The sequence below is a fragment of the Limulus polyphemus genome, unplaced genomic scaffold (genome assembly GCF_000517525.1).
Source record: "Limulus polyphemus unplaced genomic scaffold, Limulus_polyphemus-2.1.2 Scaffold15, whole genome shotgun sequence".
Taxonomy (NCBI): domain Eukaryota; kingdom Metazoa; phylum Arthropoda; class Merostomata; order Xiphosura; family Limulidae; genus Limulus; species Limulus polyphemus.
In genome coordinates this window covers 776,327-798,872 of record NW_013665625.1, presented here as the reverse complement: position 1 = coordinate 798,872, position 22,546 = coordinate 776,327, and the positions used below count along the sequence as shown (strand labels likewise).

Below are 22,546 nucleotides of genomic sequence, written 5' to 3'. Positions count from 1 at the left end.
GTTAAGAACACTGTCCATCTATGAAGATATGCTTAATAAAAACTAAATAAGGCATGTCATAAAGGTAGGACGTGAGTAACGTCGAAAACAACATTAAACGTACATTGGGATGTTTAGTTTGATGAAATATAGGATATTAGATTATCGTTTCATAAACAATTGTTTCTTAAACAATAATAACAACTAAGTTAGTTGCTATTGTAATTCAGATCATAAGACAAAATTATCACTTTTTAATCATCAAAAGGTTGCTCTACAATAATTATAGCTAATAAAATTTTTGTCAATTACGTTTAAATTTTGCGCATTCTTAAAGTCGGACCAGAAACCTACCACTATGGGGGATCGAACCTCAAATTTTAGCGTTGTAAATCCGCAAACTTGCTACACCCCCAATCGGAATCTCCACTACGTGGAAAAAAATTCATACAGTTACTACATTCAAAATATTATAGTTATCCAAACATACAAAAATACCATTTACAGACGTCTTGTTTACATTGTCTTATAACAGTTTATTGTGCATTCATATAATTATATTTAAGGTGCATGAATGGGTGTGTACAAATTTAAACTTGTGGGTCGAAATATTTTAACACAGAAATTAGTAAGAATGTAACAATTAGATGAGGAATAAAAATTAAATAATGACAAGACTAAGAAGCTGAGAACTATTTCATTGTTTTACATATTACAGTAAATATAGTTAGGTGATGTAGAAAATAAAGCTTTATCAGATTTAACAATAAAAAATCGACAAATCTGTTTAATCGGACGAAATTATATACTGTTACTCCTACCTGTTTTTGTACTGTCATGTTAAACTTCGACTATTTTAAAAATTATTAAAACGAAACATGGAGTTAAAATCTTCTCACGTCATCCACTGATTGAAAACCAAAGTGAATGTTATTGGCTTTGGATTTAACGTTAATGAGCCTTATCCATCGTAACTTTTCTCTTCTATAAGTGTACGATCTTGATGAAGGCGTAGCGGCTACCGTGGCACCTTTCAGTAAAATAACGTTCTGGAGCTGGTCAGACTAACACAATAACAACAGCTGTTGGCTCTCATTTGTCACTGTCAAACTAAGTAATGTGGACTAACTTTGTTATTGACGAACTTGCTGCCAATCTGTCTAATCTAGTGAATGTTAAAAGACATAGAACCTCCGTATTACTGCCAACCATTGATATATTAGATTTTAAGCAAAGGATTTAATAGCTTTATTAAAAGAAATACTAAGGCAGAAGACATGACTTTTCATTTCTGCTATATATAACTAGGTTAGATTAAATACTGAGAACAACAGAAGTGTAATCAAACATTAGCACATTATAAATAAAATGGAAAATTTCTCTGTCGGAACGATCTGAGATATTTTCAAAAAGTACTTCAAACATTTCTAGTTCACAAAAAAATAGTAAGATGGATTTTACAGTTAAATTGTTTTACCATCAATCAAAAGGGCCTCATTTTAACAGCTACGTTAATTTTACAGTTCCTCCGGAACCTCCTCGAATACTACAGCGCGATTTTCTGGAGACAACTTCTGGTATGGCAGTGGAACTAACATGCGAATCTAATGGAGGGAAACCGGCTGCAGAGGTAAGGGTTGTCACACTTTTAACTTCTCAAGTCATGGAAAAAAAGCTTTAAAAGCACCTTCGGTGAAGCAGGACTGGTATCTACTTTCTGACAATGTTCGAAAAAAAGGAAAATATGAAGTAACAAACCCGTATAGCTAATTTCTTTCTCACAGCAAATGTCTCTTCAGCAGTTACATTTTTAGTTTGTGATTATCACCCATTGACAGATTTTGCTGAATTCAAAGCTCAAAACGACAGGAACTGTCACTGTAAAAACTCGTACATTGATAATGAAAGAAAATAGGTTATCAAGTGAAAATGTTGTACTTGTTTCTACTTGGCCATGACACAATTAAAACCAATGCTTACAGAAGCTGTAGAAGGGCATCACTACTCATTTAAAACTTTACTCTATGATTATCTCTCAAATTACTGGTTTCAACGTGGATTCTCATTTTGGACGTGGGTCAACGGAGTGAAACTGTCAAAGACAACAGAAGTTTGTTATCAACAGTTGAAGGGTCTGAAGCTCTCTCTTACTGCTATTCGTAATAGTAACATGCACAGTGTTAGTGGACACATAGTATTGAAGGACAGGTCATTTAAGCTTGAGTTACTTTTCACGAGTCTGATTGATCATATGTTTGGTGTCTACCATCGTAATGTAAGTTAATATTATTTTCAACTGGGCCAAAGCAATCCGATATGAGCGATTTTGAGCATTTTAACAACTATAACTCAGGAAAATAAAGCCACGCTCATTGTATTGTGAGAAATGAGTTCCATTTTAGTTGTAGATTTGTATAGATAGTAGGCCTGTGTTGGAAATATGTAAAGTTTTATTTTTGCTAATATTGATCCAAAAGCATAACTTGCATACAAAAGGTAAGGCTTTTGATTTTTTTATCATAGTTCACTAATAGAGGATTTTAGATGCTTGATAATTTAGCTGCAGAACCCACTGTTTGCCGATGTTTATTGAGCAACCTAGTATAGGTTGTTAGAAATAAGTATAAACAATTATATACAAACAGATGTATATTTAGGAAACACAGTGACAGAGTATAATGTTTTATTAATTATAGTCATATAATTTTATGTAGTATATATTTACAGAGTTTTATTTATTTAGATAAATGTATACAATTTTATCAATTATGATATATTACAAAATTTTACTCAGTAATGTAAATTTGAGATGGTTTCTAACGCTATATTGTGGATATTTTTTACTTACCAAACATGTAAGGTAAGAAAAACATAATTATGATATTAAAGAAATAGTTATGTTAATGAAAGAGTGACCTGTTCTCGTATTCCAATCTAAATGAAAGAAAGTAGTCTGATGCTACCATTTCAATCAAACCCAGTGAATAGGAGAGAAAAAAGTATAATTTTCTGCTTATTTACATGAAATAGCTTAAAGGCTAAGTTTTATGAGTTCCTGAATCCACACACATAGACAGAAACTCGAAACCGATTACATAGCTTAGGAAGTAATAAGTAAAAAAGTGTGATCAATACAATTTCTATTACTTGAGTTATTAGATAATGCATGTATGCCAAGTTCTTAGGCGCAAGTACTATACTCGTGATTATTGGACTGAAAAATCACACTTTTAAACTTTATCGGTAAGTATTCTAGCTATATCTAATTCTAATCCTGAGGAATAGGTATAAAGTTTGAGTTCATTCGGTTAATTGGACTAAAAATCGCACTTTTAAACTTTATCGCTAAGTATTCTAGCTATGTCTAATTCTAATTCTGAGGAATAGGTATAAAGTTTGAGTTCATTCGGTTTATAACCAGACTTATAAGTATTACTAAAATTTGTACTATTTGAGACAAATAGACTCAAGCGTTTTGCTTATGCTAATCAGGTTCAGGCCCTATACTCCAAATGGAGTACTTTAAGAATTTGCTTCAATATCACTTACGAGTAGCGAAGATATAGATATTAGTCTTTAAAAGCTACTTGAAATCACGAGTTTTAAATGTCATCTTTTGATCGTGTTGTTTCTCACGTTAGACAAAACGAGTATAATTATAAACATTTCCTAGCATCAAATGTAAAAAGGACATTGGAGTAATACAACTACAGGGAATTATACTTACCTTTGAACTTTTATCGACAAAATATTGTGTCTCTTCTCTAATTTATCGTTCGTTATCAGCAAAACGCTTGCCAAGGTGGCTTCGTTACGGCAATCTGCACAAATATGTCATTCTAAAATTCTCGTTTCTTTAATATCGAAAGATCGAATAAGTTATATATATATGTATATAATCAGAGAAAGAAGCATAACTTATAAAGCGATAAAGTTAGGATTTGTTTTTACTTCTATATATATGTACGTATTGATCGATGGATACGTGTATTTACATATACGATGTATTTTCGTAGTTGGCTTGGTTGGACGGAGAAGGTAACGTGGTCACAGAGAATATCGAGTTCAATACTAAACTTCTTGGTGATAACAAAAGAGCCAATGCTGCACTCAAATGGACTTTTAAACCAAGGCGGGAACATGACGGAAAGTCGTTTTCATGTCGGTCTGAGAACCCTGCTCTAAAGCAACCGAGGGTGGCAATAATCAAACTTGCAGTCAAATGTAAGTAATCAGATTTCTTTGGCATTAAGATCTTTACGTATAACTTGCTATTGCGGTTACATATCCAGCATAAATTATACCTAATGTTTCTGCTAAGTCTTTGTTTGTTTCGTGATATGTTTGTGAATTGTGACGTTTCTGAGCTCTGAGAAAATTGAATTCACTTCTTTCTGAAACAAATGATATATATATATTATATACATGTATTTATATGATTTCATCTCACTTAGTTTTTATAAATTTTCTTGTGTGATACGTTAAGAACACTGCAGTTTTTTATTGTGCTCTTGTAGCTAAAATCTTTTCTACCAGCTTTGTGAAGTTGGAGCTCCAGTACTATGTTGAGTGTAATTACCTCAATATTCTTCACGTATCGATCAGTCAGGTATTTGGAAAATGTTAAGTGACTCAGTGCCATTTCAACTTAACTATCCCTATCACTAAAAACCTTCTTTTTTCTTTTAAAAGTATTGTTCACTCCTATTCAACTTTTTTTCACATCTAAACAGTATGATTTGTCAACATCAATGTGTTTGTGAAACAGTAGTTGTTAAAAGATTTTAGATATGATTACATGACATTAATGATCAAGTAAGTTGACATTTCTAACACAGAGTATATGTAAGGTACAATCACGATTATTAACCAAAACATATATCACTTGAGATTTGAAGTAAAACTATTTAAATTGATTTTTTTCAATCTTCATCGGTGACTGTAAACCTACGCGGCGATAACCTCTGAAGAGTAATAGCATTTAGAGATGCATTTAATCCCTAATAGACCTTGTAGTGAAAAACAGCCAAACATCAAAGTTCATTTCTTTATCTCCAACAGCACGTTTTTAAGTTACAAAGAAAAAATTTCGGTTAATCAATTAGATGCGCCTAGGAATTGTAATGCCACATTATTTCATAGTGTAACCTTGTATGTTGCTTACAGGCATGCACCTGAAGTTGTCAGTCTATGCATCTAGTGCTAACTCGTGGTATTGAACGGCTTTAAGCTTTATCCCCTTTTATCTATAAATGGGGTTATCGTTGTGTCACCATATAACTCAGTGAGAATGATGAATGGTTATTGCAGATCCCCCTGAAGTTACCTTAACGGCAAACAGAAAAAAAATCACGGAGTTCGATGATGTGCAATTCACTTGTGACGCCGTCGCAAATCCAGGGGATGTAAAATACAAGTGGTACAGGTAGGTGAGCTTAATGTGAAATTGCTTTATTTCAAAGAGATTTTTTTTGTTTTGTTTATAAGCTTATGGATTTCTTCTCCATAACTTAAAGCCAAGTAGATTATATTGTTTTTACACGAGTATTTCGAAGTATATTTTTATTTGTTTTCTGTGACAAAAAGTTTGAGCATTTTATCAAATAAATGTTATATTTTAAAATCATTCCGAAATATTAATCTATGTAAAATGACGTAAAACAGTAACAAAAAGTTTTATTCAAACAAAAAGAACTGTTATCACTTCTTAGATACATACATTAGTATAGCATGATAGAATAAATTTAAAAAAAATCGTGATGTTTGGTAAAATATTATCCGGAAACTTCGGTGTTTACATTTATCAAGAGTAAAAGGTTAATCTTTAGGAGAAAATTTAAATAAACTTGACTTTAAAGTTACGGTTTTGAATGCTAAAAGCTAGCGAAGTTTGGCAAGCCAATGCGACTAATATTTCTGATAAAATATATGTTAGACTGCCTGTAATTGTTTTCATGTTCCCTCTAACTTATTCATTAATCTGGACATTGACTTGTGTGGGACAAATGATAGATTTGTAATGATGTTTCACAAGCTTCTGATTTGGAATCCCTAATGAACAAATTGAAGGAAATGTAAAGAAAGCATCTGCAGTCTGAAGAAATTTTATCGAAAATTGCCTTTGTATGGAGATATCCTGTTCTGGAAAATAAACAACCTGTATAGTAAACGAAGGTATCACATAGGGATAATATCATCCCTAGTAGTGTTGTGCACTGCTATATACTACTACCTGTGATATTTCGATGTATTAGGATATAAATCACATCTTACTTATAAATATAGACAACGGTTGACAAGAACATAAACTATTTTTTCAGAGATAGTAGCTTTAATTAAATACCAATAAAATACATATTTTAGTTTGTATACAATTTTAATGATATATAAAACTTGCAGAGAAATTACAATAGAAATCGTCAAATTGTCTTTCCTGAGTTATAGGATTAATAAGTTGAGTTTCACGAGAATAAACTCACAGAAATATGAAACCCAAAACTACAAAGGAATTCTAATTAATCTGTGTATTAAATGTCTTCAGTTGTAGAGTAAAACAGAGACATCAGCACCCAATGCGTTATGTTGTATATGGTCAGCTTAATTGACTTACTTGTGAATTAACAGTCACAACAGATAAAAAAAAGTCGTTAGCTATCAGAAAATGGTGATTTTTACTAAACACATTATTATTTTTGTATCCCAGTTTCAGAATTGTTTTTCTTGTACTTTTTGATTTCTCTTAAGGTATCCAGACTAACGAGTTGTACTAATGTATATTTTCAGGAATGACGAGCTAATAAAGGACGACCACGTCACTACACTCACCATACGTAAAGTGACAAGACAACTTAATGGACAAACAGTCAGCTGTGAAGTGAGCAACAAAATAGGAACAACAAAGTCCACTTATACTTTAAATATATATTGTAAGTAGAGAAAACTTTTAAACTGAATTGTTCTAAACTTAGATGTTCCTGCATTATGGTTAAAACAGTGCAATAATTAGCTAATATTGCTATTGTTATCATAATTCACAACTAAATGTACGGTAGTAATTAATCCTTAAAACGATTTAACTAACTTAGATCTGGTTTTATATATGTAATTTACTATTGACGTTGAACTTCCTTCCTTAACATGTATTTTATTTTAATTTTACCTTTAAATGAAAATTCTGGTTTGCTTGAGCTAACGCGTTATTCATATTTTTCTTACTATGAAAACATATGGAGAAAATGGAAGATATGTAAAATTTACATACTATTTTCGAATCATTTAAAATCTAAGGAAAAACGTAAGAACGTAAAATTAAATTAGAATTTAATCAAGAGATGCTGCGATGTTTACGTAAACCCGTCAGCAAGTTTCGACTAGAAAATGTTTGGAAATATTTTAGAGGGACCGTTTTAATAATAGCCGAAGTTGTAGAAAAGCCCCTGGGATAGCTGTCACTTGGAAATGCTAAGCTATTAAGCGGATTGCTATTTAGTGTAAATTCGGTCCATTTTAGATGAAAGCTAATGTCACTAATGTCAGTTGATTTGACACTTCATTCATAGATTAAATATGAATACGTAGAATCAAGCCAATCTGTATACAATATTTGGATTTAAGCGTATCTGTTTGTGTAACCAATATCAAATAAGTATTTTTGTTTGCAATTTGGACTAACTCTGACAGTCTAATTAATTTCATTCAATTGTTTTCGGAAGGTTATGCGACCATGAAAATCATATAAATAAGTTTAAAGAAATAATCAAGTCAGAATTGAATTGTTTAGTGAAATTAGACATTTTCTTTAGCTTTAATTTGTTTTAGAATCTTAATATTAGTCGTTTTGTCAAACCAAACGATTTTAATATAAACAAAATTCGCTTTCAAGAAGAAACAGAAGTAAATGCAATTTTTTGCTAATATAAATGTTCAAAGCTCTTTAAAACATAATTTTAATATTTCTCAAAATAATTTCATAGAAATGTTTATGTAATTTAATAATGTCACAGTATTGGAAAATTATGAAAACCTCCATATTCCATGAGTGCTAAAAGCAAAATATAAGTCAACTTGAAATAAAATACTTGCATCATAGCTTACTGAAACCAAATATACTGTCAGATATCTTATATACTTTATGGCTTCATAAAATAATGTACATATAGTATACTTAAGTTTATGTTCGAGATTCATCATTTTTATTGTAAACGAGAATTGATTTTATTAGTTAACCATGATTGCTTTCTCAAATTGAGCAGATGGTCCGGTGTTTAAATCATCTTTGGAAAACATAGCAGCAGATCCTGACAAAGAAGTACGGCTGGTTTGTGCTGTTGATGGTAATCCTCCCCCTAAAATTACTTGGACGTTTGAGAAGAGCTCCCAGATCATTGGAACAGATAGGATTTTGATTCTTCCCCGAGTGACACCAGACAAAACTGGGAGATACACCTGTAAAGCTTCAGTACCAGGGTTTCCAGAGCTGTCTTCAGACTCCTTGGTTTTTATTAAAGGTATAGCAGTAAATAACTAACTTATATATTTTCTATCTTTACACTAAAACTTTTCAAGCTTTTCAATACTTTTGTGACATACATAAATAAAAATAGCAAATTAAAATTAAATACCTTGTGTTGACAGTATATTGTTATTATTTTACCGCGTTGTTAGGAAACTTATATACAATTAAATATATTAGTTAAAGGTTATTGTTAATGCAATTAACATACCTAAGTAAACAAACTGTGTTATTTGTAGGACCCCCCTTGATAAAAAGTCCTGCTGTTCAGTATGGTATCGAGGGACAGCAGGTGAAAGTGGAGTGTTCAATCACGTCAGTACCAGAACCCTCCCGTGTTGTTTGGATCAAACAGTCACAGGTAACCTACTACTTAACGCTTAAGTGAAATAAACAGAGCATAACACAAGCAGTAGCAAATGAATTATGTCTAGTAATGGGAGTATCTTATTTAAAGTGGATACCAATATAACTGAAGTTAAAAGACAAAAAATATTGTTGCTAGAACAGTCACAATTTAGCACCATGTTAGTTTCATTATTTTTCAGTGAGTTTCTAGGAAAATAATTATCAGAAATTTCCTGAATATTAAGTTTCATTTAATCAATAATTTTACTACTTACATCAGTTCAATGAATTAAATCTACATGCAACACAACAGCTTGTAGAACACTATGTTATGGACTTATTACTCGTCTAACAACTTAGTAACAAGTTTTATTTTATATTATGAATGTAATGGCTTATTTGACGGTTAATTAAAGGGTGCATTTTAGAAAAAATAAATGTCCTAAATATGTGTTGCTAAATACATGGTATATTCTTCTGAATGAGCTATCTACTTAGTAAGGATTAGATATGGACAACGTTTCGTCACTCTTCGTTAACTGATATTGTAAATTGCTTGAAAATGGCAAGCACTTGCCGTAACTGTGTTACATATCGGCATTTCTTATCATAACCAGAAATTTTGATCTAAATTCGTATTGATACTTTTACTTTGCTTCCTGTTGTGCATACAATCATTTTTTCTTACCATTTCAATTATGATACATATATATAATAAAGTTTCTTCAAGTGGTCTAGACGTACTTGATTTCTGTTAATGAGCAATGACTGACTTACTGTTCAGTAGTCCATTTTGTTGTTTGCGAAGTCATTTCACTGATCGGAGCGTTTAACAGAACCATTACTGCTTTAACAACTCTAGCGGTGATAAATATTTATATTACAGGCATACGTTAAATCACATTTTGGCCTGAAAACTCTCAAGTTTTTTTTATATATAATTAATTTTGACCTAATCCCCGATTCGAGATTTTGGTGATTGATAGTGTCGAAATGGTGATTGTGCAGCAGTGAATTTAGTTGTTCTTGTGCAATGTGCGAATTATAATAGGTATACGATGCTCGGGACCCAATGAACAATGCAATGAAATGATGACATAAGCAATTCAAGGATGCAGGATCTGTCCTTTCTAAAAGGAATACTGGACGACTCAGCATATGTGAAGAGCACTGTCGTCTAAGTAAAAGAGTCACAGGACTAGCATATTTGAATATGCCGAAGCATTTTTCCTCCCCACGTCTGGAAAACAATGCTGTTATTGGCATCTGCCTCTTCTAACAAGATGGGTCACCAGCATATTTAGTTCTTTATGTCAATGAGGCACAGGAGGATTTCTTACTGAATTGCTATATTGACTGTGCAAGACGGTTATCTCAACGCGCTGGAATTATACCCCACGTTCAACTATACTTTTCAATCTCAATGATAATATAAATGAAACATTTGATGTAGTTCCAGAACATGTACATATCAATGTGTTTGACAAATGGTGAAGACACGTGCAAAAGTGCGCGTTTTTCCAAAGGTTGAGGGAAAGTAGTACAAGACTTGACGACATGTAGACCGAAACCGCATGTTTGAAAGTTATAGCATTTTCAAATTTTGTTGCAACTGTAGTATACGTTTTTTATGTGATTGAAAAGTGTCTTATAAAGACTAAAAATTGTTTTATTTAAGATCTCATAGGTGTTTTACTTGACTTTCCACACTAGTGGCTAAATGAACTTGCTAACATAAGCTATTGTTCGGTTAAGGAAAGCGTTTAGTTCTGTTTTGCTAGTTTCAAGTAATACCAAACTAGTGACTCTGTAACATTAATCAAGGATATGCAGATGTGTTCTATGTTCTTTTTCTTAGCGCCACACAACTTCATGTATTATTAAACAACGCAGAAAATTTCAACGAGTAATCTTATTTTTGTGCTAATGTACGTTGTATTCTTCTGTTAACAAGCCAATGCGATTCTTAATAACAAGGTTTTTTGTTTCAGTTGTAACGGTAATACAAAGATATAGTGAACAAAGGACAACCGAATTAAATTTCTCTAACTGTAGTATCTCAGATCTTTCTATGTGAAATATTCTTGTACTAATTAATAATGAATTTTAATAAGGATTTCATATAAATGACAACAAGCAGTGATAGTATACACTATTGACTCCAATGTTTACTAACTCTCTGGAATTAAAGACTAGCATATTTCAATGACAGCACCCTTCACTGTAAGTAATTAACAGGGCTGAACTAGCTAGCACTAAGCCTTTCACCTGTCACCCTAAACAAACTATTAATTATAGAATCCGTACTCCTTGTCTTACCGTTCTTCACGTGTTCTTGGTTCAGGTAGTAGATATAGACAACTCTGAGGGCTACGAGATCGTGACAGAGCCGCTACTGGACGGACTCAGAAACGTCCTCATCATCCACAAGGCGGAAGAGAATGACTTTGGAGACTATAACTGCTCAGCTTGGAACTCTTTAGGCCATGACAGTATGCTAATATCCGTCAAAAGACAAAGTAAGACAATTCTTTCCTTTATCTGCAATTCTAATCATTATTACAAGAGAAACATTCGTTCTGTATTCAAACTTTTTTCCAATGCTGGCACTGTCTCTATAATTACCATAAACTGTACAAAACCTTTGAAATAAAGTACGCGCATGGTTGCAATGGTATTTGAATATCATTGATATTCAAAAATACATATGGTGTCGTTAGAAATAAAACAAACAGAACTACAAAATCATACAACCTAAGCTATGTATGAAGTGAGAGTAATGTAATGCTAGGAAAGGTTCGTTGACTAAACAAAGTGTTTTTGATGTTTTTGTGCTTGATTCATTTTATAAACACAAACACATCTCTATTTGTTCTCCTACACAAAAAACATCATGCTTCATAAAGCTCATTACTGTATGATAACCATGGCACATCAAACTGTTTTACATGTCTTCCCTGCATGCTGAGAAGCCCAATCAGGTTCGTTGTTGAAATATTTAAAATACGCTTTGCAATGTTGTCATATAAGCTACATGCTGGTTATTAAATTGTCAGTATGTATATTTTTTTGTAGCTAGCGAACACGGTTCTGTCGAATGCATGTTTTCGAAATGACTAATTGTTAATCTAACTTTGTAACAAATTTTTGGTACCTTAACAACCGTGATGTCGTATTATATCTAACATAATCATGCTTTTCAGTTTTTTCGAAAACAGTTTTCTAAATTTAGACTTGTTACTTAATTTGATTTATTTTTCTTGCACGATGCATGGAGATAGATTTTTGTTTATTTTATGTATGATTATTCTCAGCATGTGATGATGTTGGCGGGGGTGTGCCGACCATACTTTGCTCTGTGACAGGTAAGCACATTTTGTAGCTAAACGTTTCTGATCGTTATGCCAACTTTTTTTTACAGAATGTAACAAAATAGCTTAGCAATATGTATTTTGTTAATAGTGGATGGAATATGTCAATAAAGATATCATTTACCAAACAAGCATGTAAGAGGTAGTGTGGATTGAAATATATAGATTTTTAGAAAACTCCAATACAGAAACTGTTTGATTACTCTTCGTTTTCAAAACTATATCCTGTCTGAACAAAAGTTTCGTGTTGAATATATATATATACAGTTTCTTTGATATGCTTGAAGTTTGCTTAAATATATATATCACAGGAACAATAATTTTATATGCCGAAAGTATTGAATTAGCGAAGAAGGGATCGGTAATCCACGCCTTACACATACGAAGCTATTCCTGATTTTTTGCTTGTAAAATATCCATTTCTATGGACATTTGAAAAAGCAATCATGTTGTGTTAGGCTTCCCATCTATTGTTAAATTAAAAAGCAGCTTCACGTGTGGCTTTGATCTGTTATTGGACAATGAAAGCTTTTCTTTCTTAGTACATGTAACAGCTAATAAGGTGTGCCAATTTTAACCATTCTTTAACTAATCATTTGAAAGTAGTGTCCTCTTGTTTCACTATCGTCTCTGCTCATGCGTCTCTTTTTCGGGCAGAAAAACTATTTTTGGGAAAAAAAACCTAATATGGAATTTGAGCAATATTTTGTATAGAAAATGTAAATGTTAAACTGCTGCTTTCTACTAAGTACGTGATATGCTCTGAAAAATACACCAATTGTAGTTAGAGATACAAAAATACACTGGATACTGTTAGGAATGTTTTCGATGAAACAATAACTTTTGAAGTTCTTATAATAAAACTTGAAAATTATAGAGTTTGATATATGTCTTTAATTAAACATATTTCTAATATTTCAAACTAACAGAATGATGTTGATATAATTGAAATTGAGATCAAATTGTCTACGTCACCAAAAGGTCTATAAACTTTCTTTGGCTAACATTCTCTAAGTGTCAACCTAATTTTAATGAGAAGAGATGATACAGCTCGAAATTGGAAGCTCATGGAATGGGACTTATTTTATCCAACATAGTTCACATAAATTTCTACATGTACTTGTGCAAATGTTAAAAATTTTTTAACAGAAAATTCCATAAGACACACCTGAAAAAATAAAACTTAGAAACTAGCAGCTTATATAAACATTAATTTAGAAGATTACTTACAATACAAAAAAATTGTGTAGATGTTATTCTGCGGAAATTGAGATTTAATATTAAGTTAAAGTTACTAATCGTGTATGTTTCTTATGTTTCTGATGCATTTAATTATGAGTATAAGCTGCAGTCAAACTTAACGCTGTTGCTTTGGTCTTTGTAATATAAAATGGCTGAATGATGTGTCATTGGTGTTGATTTAGAATACAGTGTGGGCCATAGCAAATCCCTACCGAAGAAAAGCAAAACAGCAAGTAACACAACATATTTTTCTTCTTCAATAAGCTATACTTGAATGATTACCGAATGAATCAAACATACGAAATATCTAAAGTGTGCACACTTAAACACGCAAATATCCTCAGCTGAAATCGTCGCATGAAATACAGTAGAATTATCATCTTTGGTAACTTTATTCAGGGTTTTGCCATGGTCCATGCCAAAAGGTATTTCAATGAGTAATTCCTAATGTTTGATGTTTGTAACGGAACTCAATCTTAGCTTGTGTATACTTCATTAGTTGTATTGCAAAATTAAGGTTGCAGGTGTTCTTAACAACTTTCTGATTATCCAGAGAGTCTTCCTATGTTGATCATCTTGGCTGGTGTGATAGGAGGCATCGTTCTTATTGTTTCTGTTACCATAGTGATTATTCTTTGTCTCCGTAGAAAGCCTACACCTAAAGGTAAAGTTTAAATCTTTAATTTCAAAGTATTTTGAACATTAATAAAATATCTTAACTTTAGCTCATTTAAGATGCTAATTAATAAAGGAGAGTAATAGTGAAACAACAACAAAAATTAAAAACATGTATATTTAAACTTTAAAATAATACTGTAAAATAAATAAAACCGTTAATCAATATAAAGAGTAGATGGTAGCAATCATAAGTTACATACGAATTTTCATTTCTTAAAGTATAATATTGATTGACGCACCCATAATAATCGTACATGAAGACGAAGTTTGAATAGTAACATTTCATGTGCAATTAATATAAGCAAATATGTATATTCAAACACCTAGATTTACCTAGTGTGATCCTGAAGCTAAAGATTTTTTTTGTGGTTTGTACTTACTCTGTATGGAGAATTAATATGTAGCAAAAAAATTATTTGGATCTTTATAAGAGCTTTTGTGAGAGCGAGACCTTTTTTAATTGAACTTGGAATTTTGTATGGATAATAAAGATATAGTTAGTTAATTCTATACTCTCCTATACGCTATAGATAAGAGCATGGTTTTATTTGTCTTTTAAGCTGTGATATTACTTCTTACAATATATATACAATGTCCTGTATTTCATATCTATACTGTTAGCTCACGTGACGCTTCAGGTGTATTTTAAAAGTTTGATCGGATATTTCTTTCAATAATTTGACATGCAATGTTTATGATTTTGGTAAGCCGGCTTACAAGTTTTCCCCAGCGTTTCAAAGAAAGTTAAAGATCAGACATGTGTTTGTATGTAATTAAGCACAAAGCTACAAAGTGGGTTATCTGTGCTGTGCCCACCACGGGTATCAAAACCCGGTAATTAGCATCATAAGCTTTCATAACAGGGGTTGGGGTGGCTCAGATATCTAAAACTCTCTCTTTCATTTCTGATAAGTAGGCAGGTTTCTGAGGATGGAATAGTTGCTTACGTTACTTTTATTTTTAAAGAGATCGATAGCAGTTGTCCTAGAAATTATAGGTCAGTTTCTTTAATGGGAATAAATTCTAGGAATTGTGATAGAAGAAGCTTAAATATTTAATCGTTAATAATTTAATCGTTATTGTGGAAACGTTAATATATTGATAAATCCATCTGTTACGGGCATTATCGCCAAGATGTTAGTTCCAACAACCGTTACTGTTGTTTTTGCAGGTAATGAATTTGGAACAGATAACAAAGCAAAGCAGTCTGATTCAGCGTCATCCGGCGATTCTGACCTTAAGGTGGAAATACGAACAGCCTCATCCTTATCAAATAATGAACATGAAAGGAGTTGGGAGGAAACGAGTGATACAACACGTGTACATGATCCTCCAGATATCTACAAATACAACATGGACTACACCGAACCAAGATTTCCTCCAAAACTGGTTGGTAATACTCACTGTTTTCTCAACTTCCAACCATTAGTTTGCTTCAGGCACAACGACGCAGCCAAGGCAACAGTACCTTCCTCTTTTACGTTAGTGCTCAAATAATCGATTTGTCCCACTTTATTCAATGACATAAACTTCAGAGGAAAATGTTCTTTTTGTATCGTAAAGTTCGCAAGGTTTACGATAAATACAGAACTTTTTGTTTAGACAATCTGAACAATAAGTACCTAGCTCTATTTTAAAATGATTGATGTACGAAAAGACAAAATATATATATATATTGCTTTTTTAAGTTTAGTAGAATGATTTATATGGTAGGCAAACAGAAGTTTATGAGCTCTTTTGTCTTTCTCAGGCAATAGTATACGTTGGAGTCACTGCGTTTCTTATAGAGACTTGTACGGAATAATTTGAAATTTAGATGTGTAGTATCTTTCTGAATGAAAACGTTATCGTTTCGGTTTTCATTCTGTGGTTCGTTATAAATGCATGGAGAAAAAAACATTGTCTTTGTTTTCTAGCAGCCATGATGCACGTAAATGAAGTATACAGTTGATTCATTCAAAAGTGGTACACCAATCCCATCGCGAATGTAAATCTATTTATGGCTGTATTACGAACGTAAGATTGAATCTTCAGAAAGATAATTATTGATAAAATGATCTGAGGAGATGTTTATGTTGTTTAGTTTTCGTTATTTATTCACAGCACAAGAAAAAGTGACGAAAAAAAGAATAGAAATTAGGTTTGCTGAAAAAAATAGAAAAGTCATAACTTCCTTCTGTTTTTCACAAGTACTAGGAGATTTCCGTATTAGGAACTCCTAGCTTGTTGCTAAGAGATTATGTTTAAGCTATTTCTGCAAAAAAGCGAAGTTGTTCAGAAATTTTCAAGACTATAAGCCTTTGAAACATAGTTAACATTACTGCAGAACTGTTTAAATTAACAAATTTTTCTTGACGTAATTCGCCGTAGTGAATTTTTACTATGTATTTTATATTGATTGAGTAAGAAAAGTATATCCTTTTGATCTTATTATTTCTATTTCTTTTACATAGGAGACCCAGAATAATAATGGGTACATTCCCTATGTGGACTATTCCCGAGACTACAATCCTCCCTCAGCTCACCTAAATTCTAGTCGAGATAGTGGACTTTATGACAGTTCTCCCCAACTCCTTAATGACCTGGGCCATCCATTGGATCCCAACTTCCGAGCAGCTTATGCTAACCCGTACAGGAGGACTTCTCAGGCTAATCTACCCCCAGATCAGGGCCTTTACGGAAGCACCAGGGGTAACAGTCCTACCCCTCAAGTACCCTCTCTGCCTTCTAATCATTACATCACTAGCCAAAACCTCCCATGTCACCTGAAACCCGGAACTTTAGCGACCCATGTTTGACAGTGGGAGGAAAGTGTGCTGTGACTTAACAGTATACTGTCGTTGCTCAGAGGCCGGTTCATACACACCAACAGCTTAACTGGCCCATTTAATACTCATGTTTGTCACTACAGCGGGCTTCCTTGTCCGATTTTACTGGTCAGTATGCAGCGTCAGCGACTAACTGTTGCGATTATGAACAAATAACGTTACAACAGGCGGTGTTCATCGCCAGTGGTCAGATCTGTGAGTAGTACAAACTCTAGCCAGACTTCCCAAATGTTTACTTGAAGAATGACAATCCTGGTCGTTAGCCTGTGATAGGAAATTTGAAGAAATTAAAATGTACGTTTGGAAACTACTGGGAAACCAGTGACCCTGTGACATCACTGATGTCACCTTCCCATCTATGCAATAAGTTTTTCTTCGTGGAATATATATAACCATGTTGATCCAGATCTTAACATTTTCCCACACCTTGTGATCAGCTGCCTTTTTATCGTGGTGCTGTAGCCTGTGACTTAGACCCTCGCTAGACTGTAGATGTATCATGAACTATAACCTAACCAACTGGATCATTTTATGATAGAAGTAAGGACTTCGTACCATCTGTCGCTAGTATTATTATTAGTAGTAGTATTATACTTCAACAGGAACAAGGAACAGTTGTTATTCCACCTAATTTCTTATCTTCCAGTGTCTCTGCCTCATTATCAAAATGTATAACAAAATATGTAGTATAATGTGTCTATATATATATGATTATTGTAATGTGTAAGAGATAGTGTAGTATAATGTGTTTTTCGTAAATTTTGACCTAACTTGTTGCTGTCATCTCTGTTACTTGCCATTTTTTTGGAAGTCGTGATACTCAGTCCTGCTGTATACATTATCAGTGCCTCCTAGTCGCTGTCAATGGATGTAATAATACTGTTGTAAAGCCTGTGTAGCATTACATGATGTGGCATTTCTTCACAACAACTCCTGAGGATTCAGAGACAATACTGAATAAGAAACTGTTGAAATATAAAGATGAAAGACCGGTTGCGAAAGAGCGTGTACGATTTACTTATTCCAGAAATATTGTATATAATGTATAGGCTCTGTTCAAGTCAAAAGCTACGTTGTTTTAGTGACTATTTATGAAGAAAGCTGCTTCATGAACATTTATTTACTGTGAAGGTTACATATTGTCATTGTTGAACGGCAATAAAAGCGTAAAGTCAAATGTAAGCTCAAAATTATTTAGTTTCTGGAATATGTATATGATTTGATTTCTAAGTTCGTGTACGATATAAAAGATTGTTTTCAGCTACGCAATATTTCAAGCTTTAAAATTTATGACATATTTAAGCTTCTAGCATTTGCTACCTAAAATAATTACAAAACTTACTAGTAAATGGGATAGAGTAATTTATAAAAGTTAAAAATCTACCATATCCATATAGATATTATGTCATATTTTTAAGACAGTTCGGACACTGATTCTATAACAGCAATCCAAAACCCGATTGACCAAATGAAGAACTTATTTCCAAAACGCTTGTATAATATATATATGTGTGTGTGTGTGTTTGTGTGTGTACATGCCTTTTTTGTTTGGTTTTTACGTTTTGACGGAACGTAATTCTTTTTGTTATTAGTCTAAATAACAAAACTCATGGCACTAATTTGCCTACTAAGATTTTAAATTGATTCCATGGTATTATAATAATTTCATTAATATGAACATATTTTTAGATCTTCTAGGGATTTCAAGCAACTGAGACGTAATTACCATTTACTGAAACATCTAAGTACGTGTAAAAACAATAATAATTATTTTTCTAACCTAATTGTTTCAATTTCAAGATGTTTTGGATCTAGTCAGGTTCATATGACACGTTGACATATACTATATTTACTGAACGTTTTTAGACTGAATATATTTTACTTTATTTACATGATTTTGGTAATTCCTCAGCTCCTGAATATATATATATATATATAAACGTTTGTGTTACTTACATACCTTTTAAGAGACAAAGCAAAAAACGATTACTGGTTTTAATTACTTTCAAAATTCAAAATTCCCGAATTGTACATCTTTTTATTATTTATCACGTAACTAACCAATCCTTTTTTTAAAATAACACAGATTAACAATTTTTAAAATTACATTATAGTGTCCAAAATATTGATAATACATTCACAGCGTTCAATCACAAATAAGTAGATTTTAATCGTGTTTTTACAATGCACATAACCTTGATTACACCAAATTGCCTTTGCATCATGTCCATATTTACATACTGCTGTGTCAAGATTATATTTTCTAACGAAAAGTTAACTTTTTCAGTATCAAGCAATATTACAAACAAGCTAATCTAATAATATGTATCTTTTTTATTATTTTTATAGCAACTATTATTAAGATGGTTTTGGCGTCCCTGGAATTCTGAATTAAAGCATAAAATATGAAGTTTTATTCTTACTTCTGATCTTCAGTATTTGCAGTTGCAGTTTACTTAATTATTAGTTTACAATAAAATGCTTTTAGTTATCATCATATTATAAAGTCTCAATCTTAACGCTATTGTAAATGTATTACTAAATTTTTTGGTATTATATAAGCGCAAAGCTACGCAACGGACTATCTGCACTGTGCCAACCACAGGAATCATACCCATAATTTTACCGTTGCAAGCCCTTAACCTTACCGCCGATTTACTGAGCACCAAATAATTACACAAGAATAGTAAATTACGCAATATTTTTGTTTTTAACTTTTATCAAATGAAATAAATTGCAATTTAATATTATTAAAACACAGTTACAATATTTTAGATGTTGCACAAATTCTCACTAAAAAGAAAGTATTAGTTACTAACTAAACCTTTTAACCAAAATTCAATTTAAATGTCATTCTTATCAAAGGTATTACACATGTGGAGTGTGCATATCCTATATTCCTCTCTTCTTCAAACATCGCACGAACAGGCTCTGCCAGTTATACGAGTAAATGATTTTCCAATTCTTTGTAACTGCAGTATCTTTAAATTACCATCTGTTGGTTTGTATTCTATACACATCACTACAACTTAAAGATATTTTATTCGTGATTAAGCCTGTTCTACTAACCACTAGTTTCTAATCCAGTAAACTTCCTTGATAGTACAAACATTTACTAGAACACTGAGAACATGTTTGGATATTACTGTAAAACAACAAAAGGGCTAAAAGTGAACTGAAAATTATATTACTTGTATGTTATTTTGAATGCAAATAGTTCTTTAGTTATCTATTTAATAACAATAGATAAGTAGAGTATATTAATGTTCTTAAAAAAATTAGATATCAGATGGAAAACTGTATTAATCATCAAACGTTGTCAAGTTCACACGTAAAAAAACTATAATAATTGTCAAGTTCATAATAATTTTAGGAGAAATAAGATATACTTACTAAAAAATTAAGCTTTTCTATCTATCCATGGGAGAAATAGAGTTACTTTGACGGAAGATATACTTATTAAAAATTAAGCTTTTCTATCTATCCGTGGGAAAAAAATAGAGCTACTTTGACGTAAGATATACTTACTAAAAGTTAAGCTTTTCTATCTATCCATGGGAAAAATAGAGCTACTTTGACGTAAGATATACTTATTAAAAAATTATTTTCTTTCCTTTATACTGTTTGAGTGTAAACAGAGATAAAATAGGTAACGTTATATGGACAGTGAAGTGAATGAGAAGTGGCTGTAGTATCTTTAATTGAAATCTAAATATCAAAATTTCTGTGAGTTCCGTTTTTCCTGTTCGAAAGATAAGGTAATTTGTACACAGAACTTTAGGCTGGAAATCAATACATAGCACTGGCCCACATTTGTAGAGTTAAACCTGTACTATTACTGTTCAAATGAAGTAGATGTAACTGTTAACGTTTTGAGCTCACGAACATAGCTGGTGTTATAACCTGCATAATAAAATTAATCAATGACTAAAAATATATGCATTAGTCAAGCGCTTTATTCGAATCTACCTTTCTCGTGATGCAGAACACGACAGACAATACGATTGAATGGAACAGAACTTAACCGAAAACATTAAAGCGTAACATGGACCACATACACAACGTAGAATAACAAATTGAATTGTCTTACATATTTTTCTTTCTATATCAATCACAGATAAATCTATGTTTACTAATTCCTAATCATAGATATCTTAGCTAATTGTAATAAGATTTGTTTGTATAACAATAATTACAGTCATATACAAGTTCCGTGGTCTTATTGTCTGTTCAAACATAAAACAAGAACTTAATAGAAAAAATAAATATAAATTCCCTTTAAGGACCTAATTTTCTAAGTATATATTGCTTTCATATATTCAAGTTCAGCTACAATAGGTCAAAGTAATTCTAAAAATATATTGAGCAGCATACCTTAGTCGAATATTCGCTTCCTTAGCAATTCGATAATAAAAGCTTTGCACTAAACCTTTTATTGATTTTATTTTTTTGTTACCGATTTCCAGTAAACCCTAAATAGCTGTTTGGACCTTATCTTCAAACACTGCCATTTTCACGGCAAGTTGGTAACCTATCAGTATTGTCCAGCACTGGTGTGTGTGTTTGTTTGGAAAAAGAAAACAGTATTAGAAAATCCTACTACTGGATTGGCTTGTTCACAAAAGGTTCTCTACGTGCAGTTGCTTGTGGAAGACAACACTTCATAACAGGATTTTCAGCTGCCGGCAGAGAGAAATAAAAACAATATGTGTATAAGGTATCTGTACAAGGATTTATTTTACCGAAAAAAATCATCTGTGCTAAGGATTAAAATTTCAATTAAAATAAAACATTTTGGAAAGACGGCATAAAGACAGTTCTCAAAAATATATACTTTTTTATGTTTGTGTGTTGTAAGTTATAAATGACGAGATGTACTTCTAATACATTATGTTTCCTGGAGATGTACAATGATGTTAAAGATTTGGAGTCAATAGAGATAGTATCTTTTGGCAACAACATACTATATTCCGAATACTGAATACTTGTTGATTATACAATTAATCATATATTGATTAAAACAAATAAATCGTTCTAAGCAGAGACTAACAGCAACATTCGTGGACTCTAATAGGTAGAATGCAATACTGATATAACATTTAGAGTTTACTGTTTAATCTTACCTATTACAAATTTTAAATATATTCTTATATTGTAAAGGTTAACTTCTTATAGGTGATGTATATATATATATATATGTAGTGTGTGTGTATGTATGTATGTGTGTAAATTAATCAATACAATACTATGCAATACATTAATTGTTTATAGACTATTAAAATCGGCGCTATAAAACAACAATAATGGATTTAATATAAACCTAAAACAGCACAATATAATTGAAATTCAAAAACACGCTACCATTTCTTACTGTCGTCCTTAAGTCATAATGGCTAATGTGTTGGGAATATTTCATCTATCAGGCTAAATCTAAACGCTGATGAAAAACTTGTCAGCAACTGAGGAGAATCAGTTAAGGGTTAGGAGTTGAGTGCTTGAACCCATAACGTCTCAACTCCAACAGCCTTGCGCTGTCTGCATCCAGTTGTGGTAATGCAGTAATCCTTAATACTTAGAAATAACTTTAA

The 22,546-nt window shown here is 32.1% G+C and overlaps 1 protein-coding gene across 4 annotated transcripts in view; it reads left to right on the top strand.

Moving 5' to 3' along the window:
- LOC106457240 (irregular chiasm C-roughest protein-like) overlaps nt 1-21,556 on the top strand; it is a 60,924-nt gene extending 39,368 nt beyond the window's left edge. Inside the window, exons 5-16 of one of the 4 annotated variants that reach the window (XR_002610144.1) lie at nt 1,503-1,609; nt 3,996-4,203; nt 5,290-5,404; nt 6,763-6,905; nt 8,232-8,486; nt 8,731-8,852; nt 11,184-11,358; nt 12,154-12,204; nt 14,006-14,116; nt 15,302-15,519; nt 16,584-17,498; nt 21,425-21,556. Coding sequence is in view for 3 of the 4 variants with exons in the window: in XM_022383276.1 (XP_022238984.1) it covers nt 1,503-1,609; nt 3,996-4,203; nt 5,290-5,404; nt 6,763-6,905; nt 8,232-8,486; nt 8,731-8,852; nt 11,184-11,358; nt 12,154-12,204; nt 14,006-14,116; nt 15,302-15,519; nt 16,584-16,928 (1,850 nt within the window). In the remaining variant the exon portion in view is untranslated. Of the gene's footprint in view, nt 1-1,502; nt 1,610-3,995; nt 4,204-5,289; nt 5,405-6,762; nt 6,906-8,231; nt 8,487-8,730; nt 8,853-11,183; nt 11,359-12,153; nt 12,205-14,005; nt 14,117-15,301; nt 15,524-16,583; nt 18,181-21,424 lie in introns of those variants that run through there. The other 3 variants (XM_022383276.1, XM_022383283.1, XM_022383280.1) reach the window with 3 other exon arrangements.
- Nucleotides 21,557-22,546: the final 990 nt, after the last annotated feature.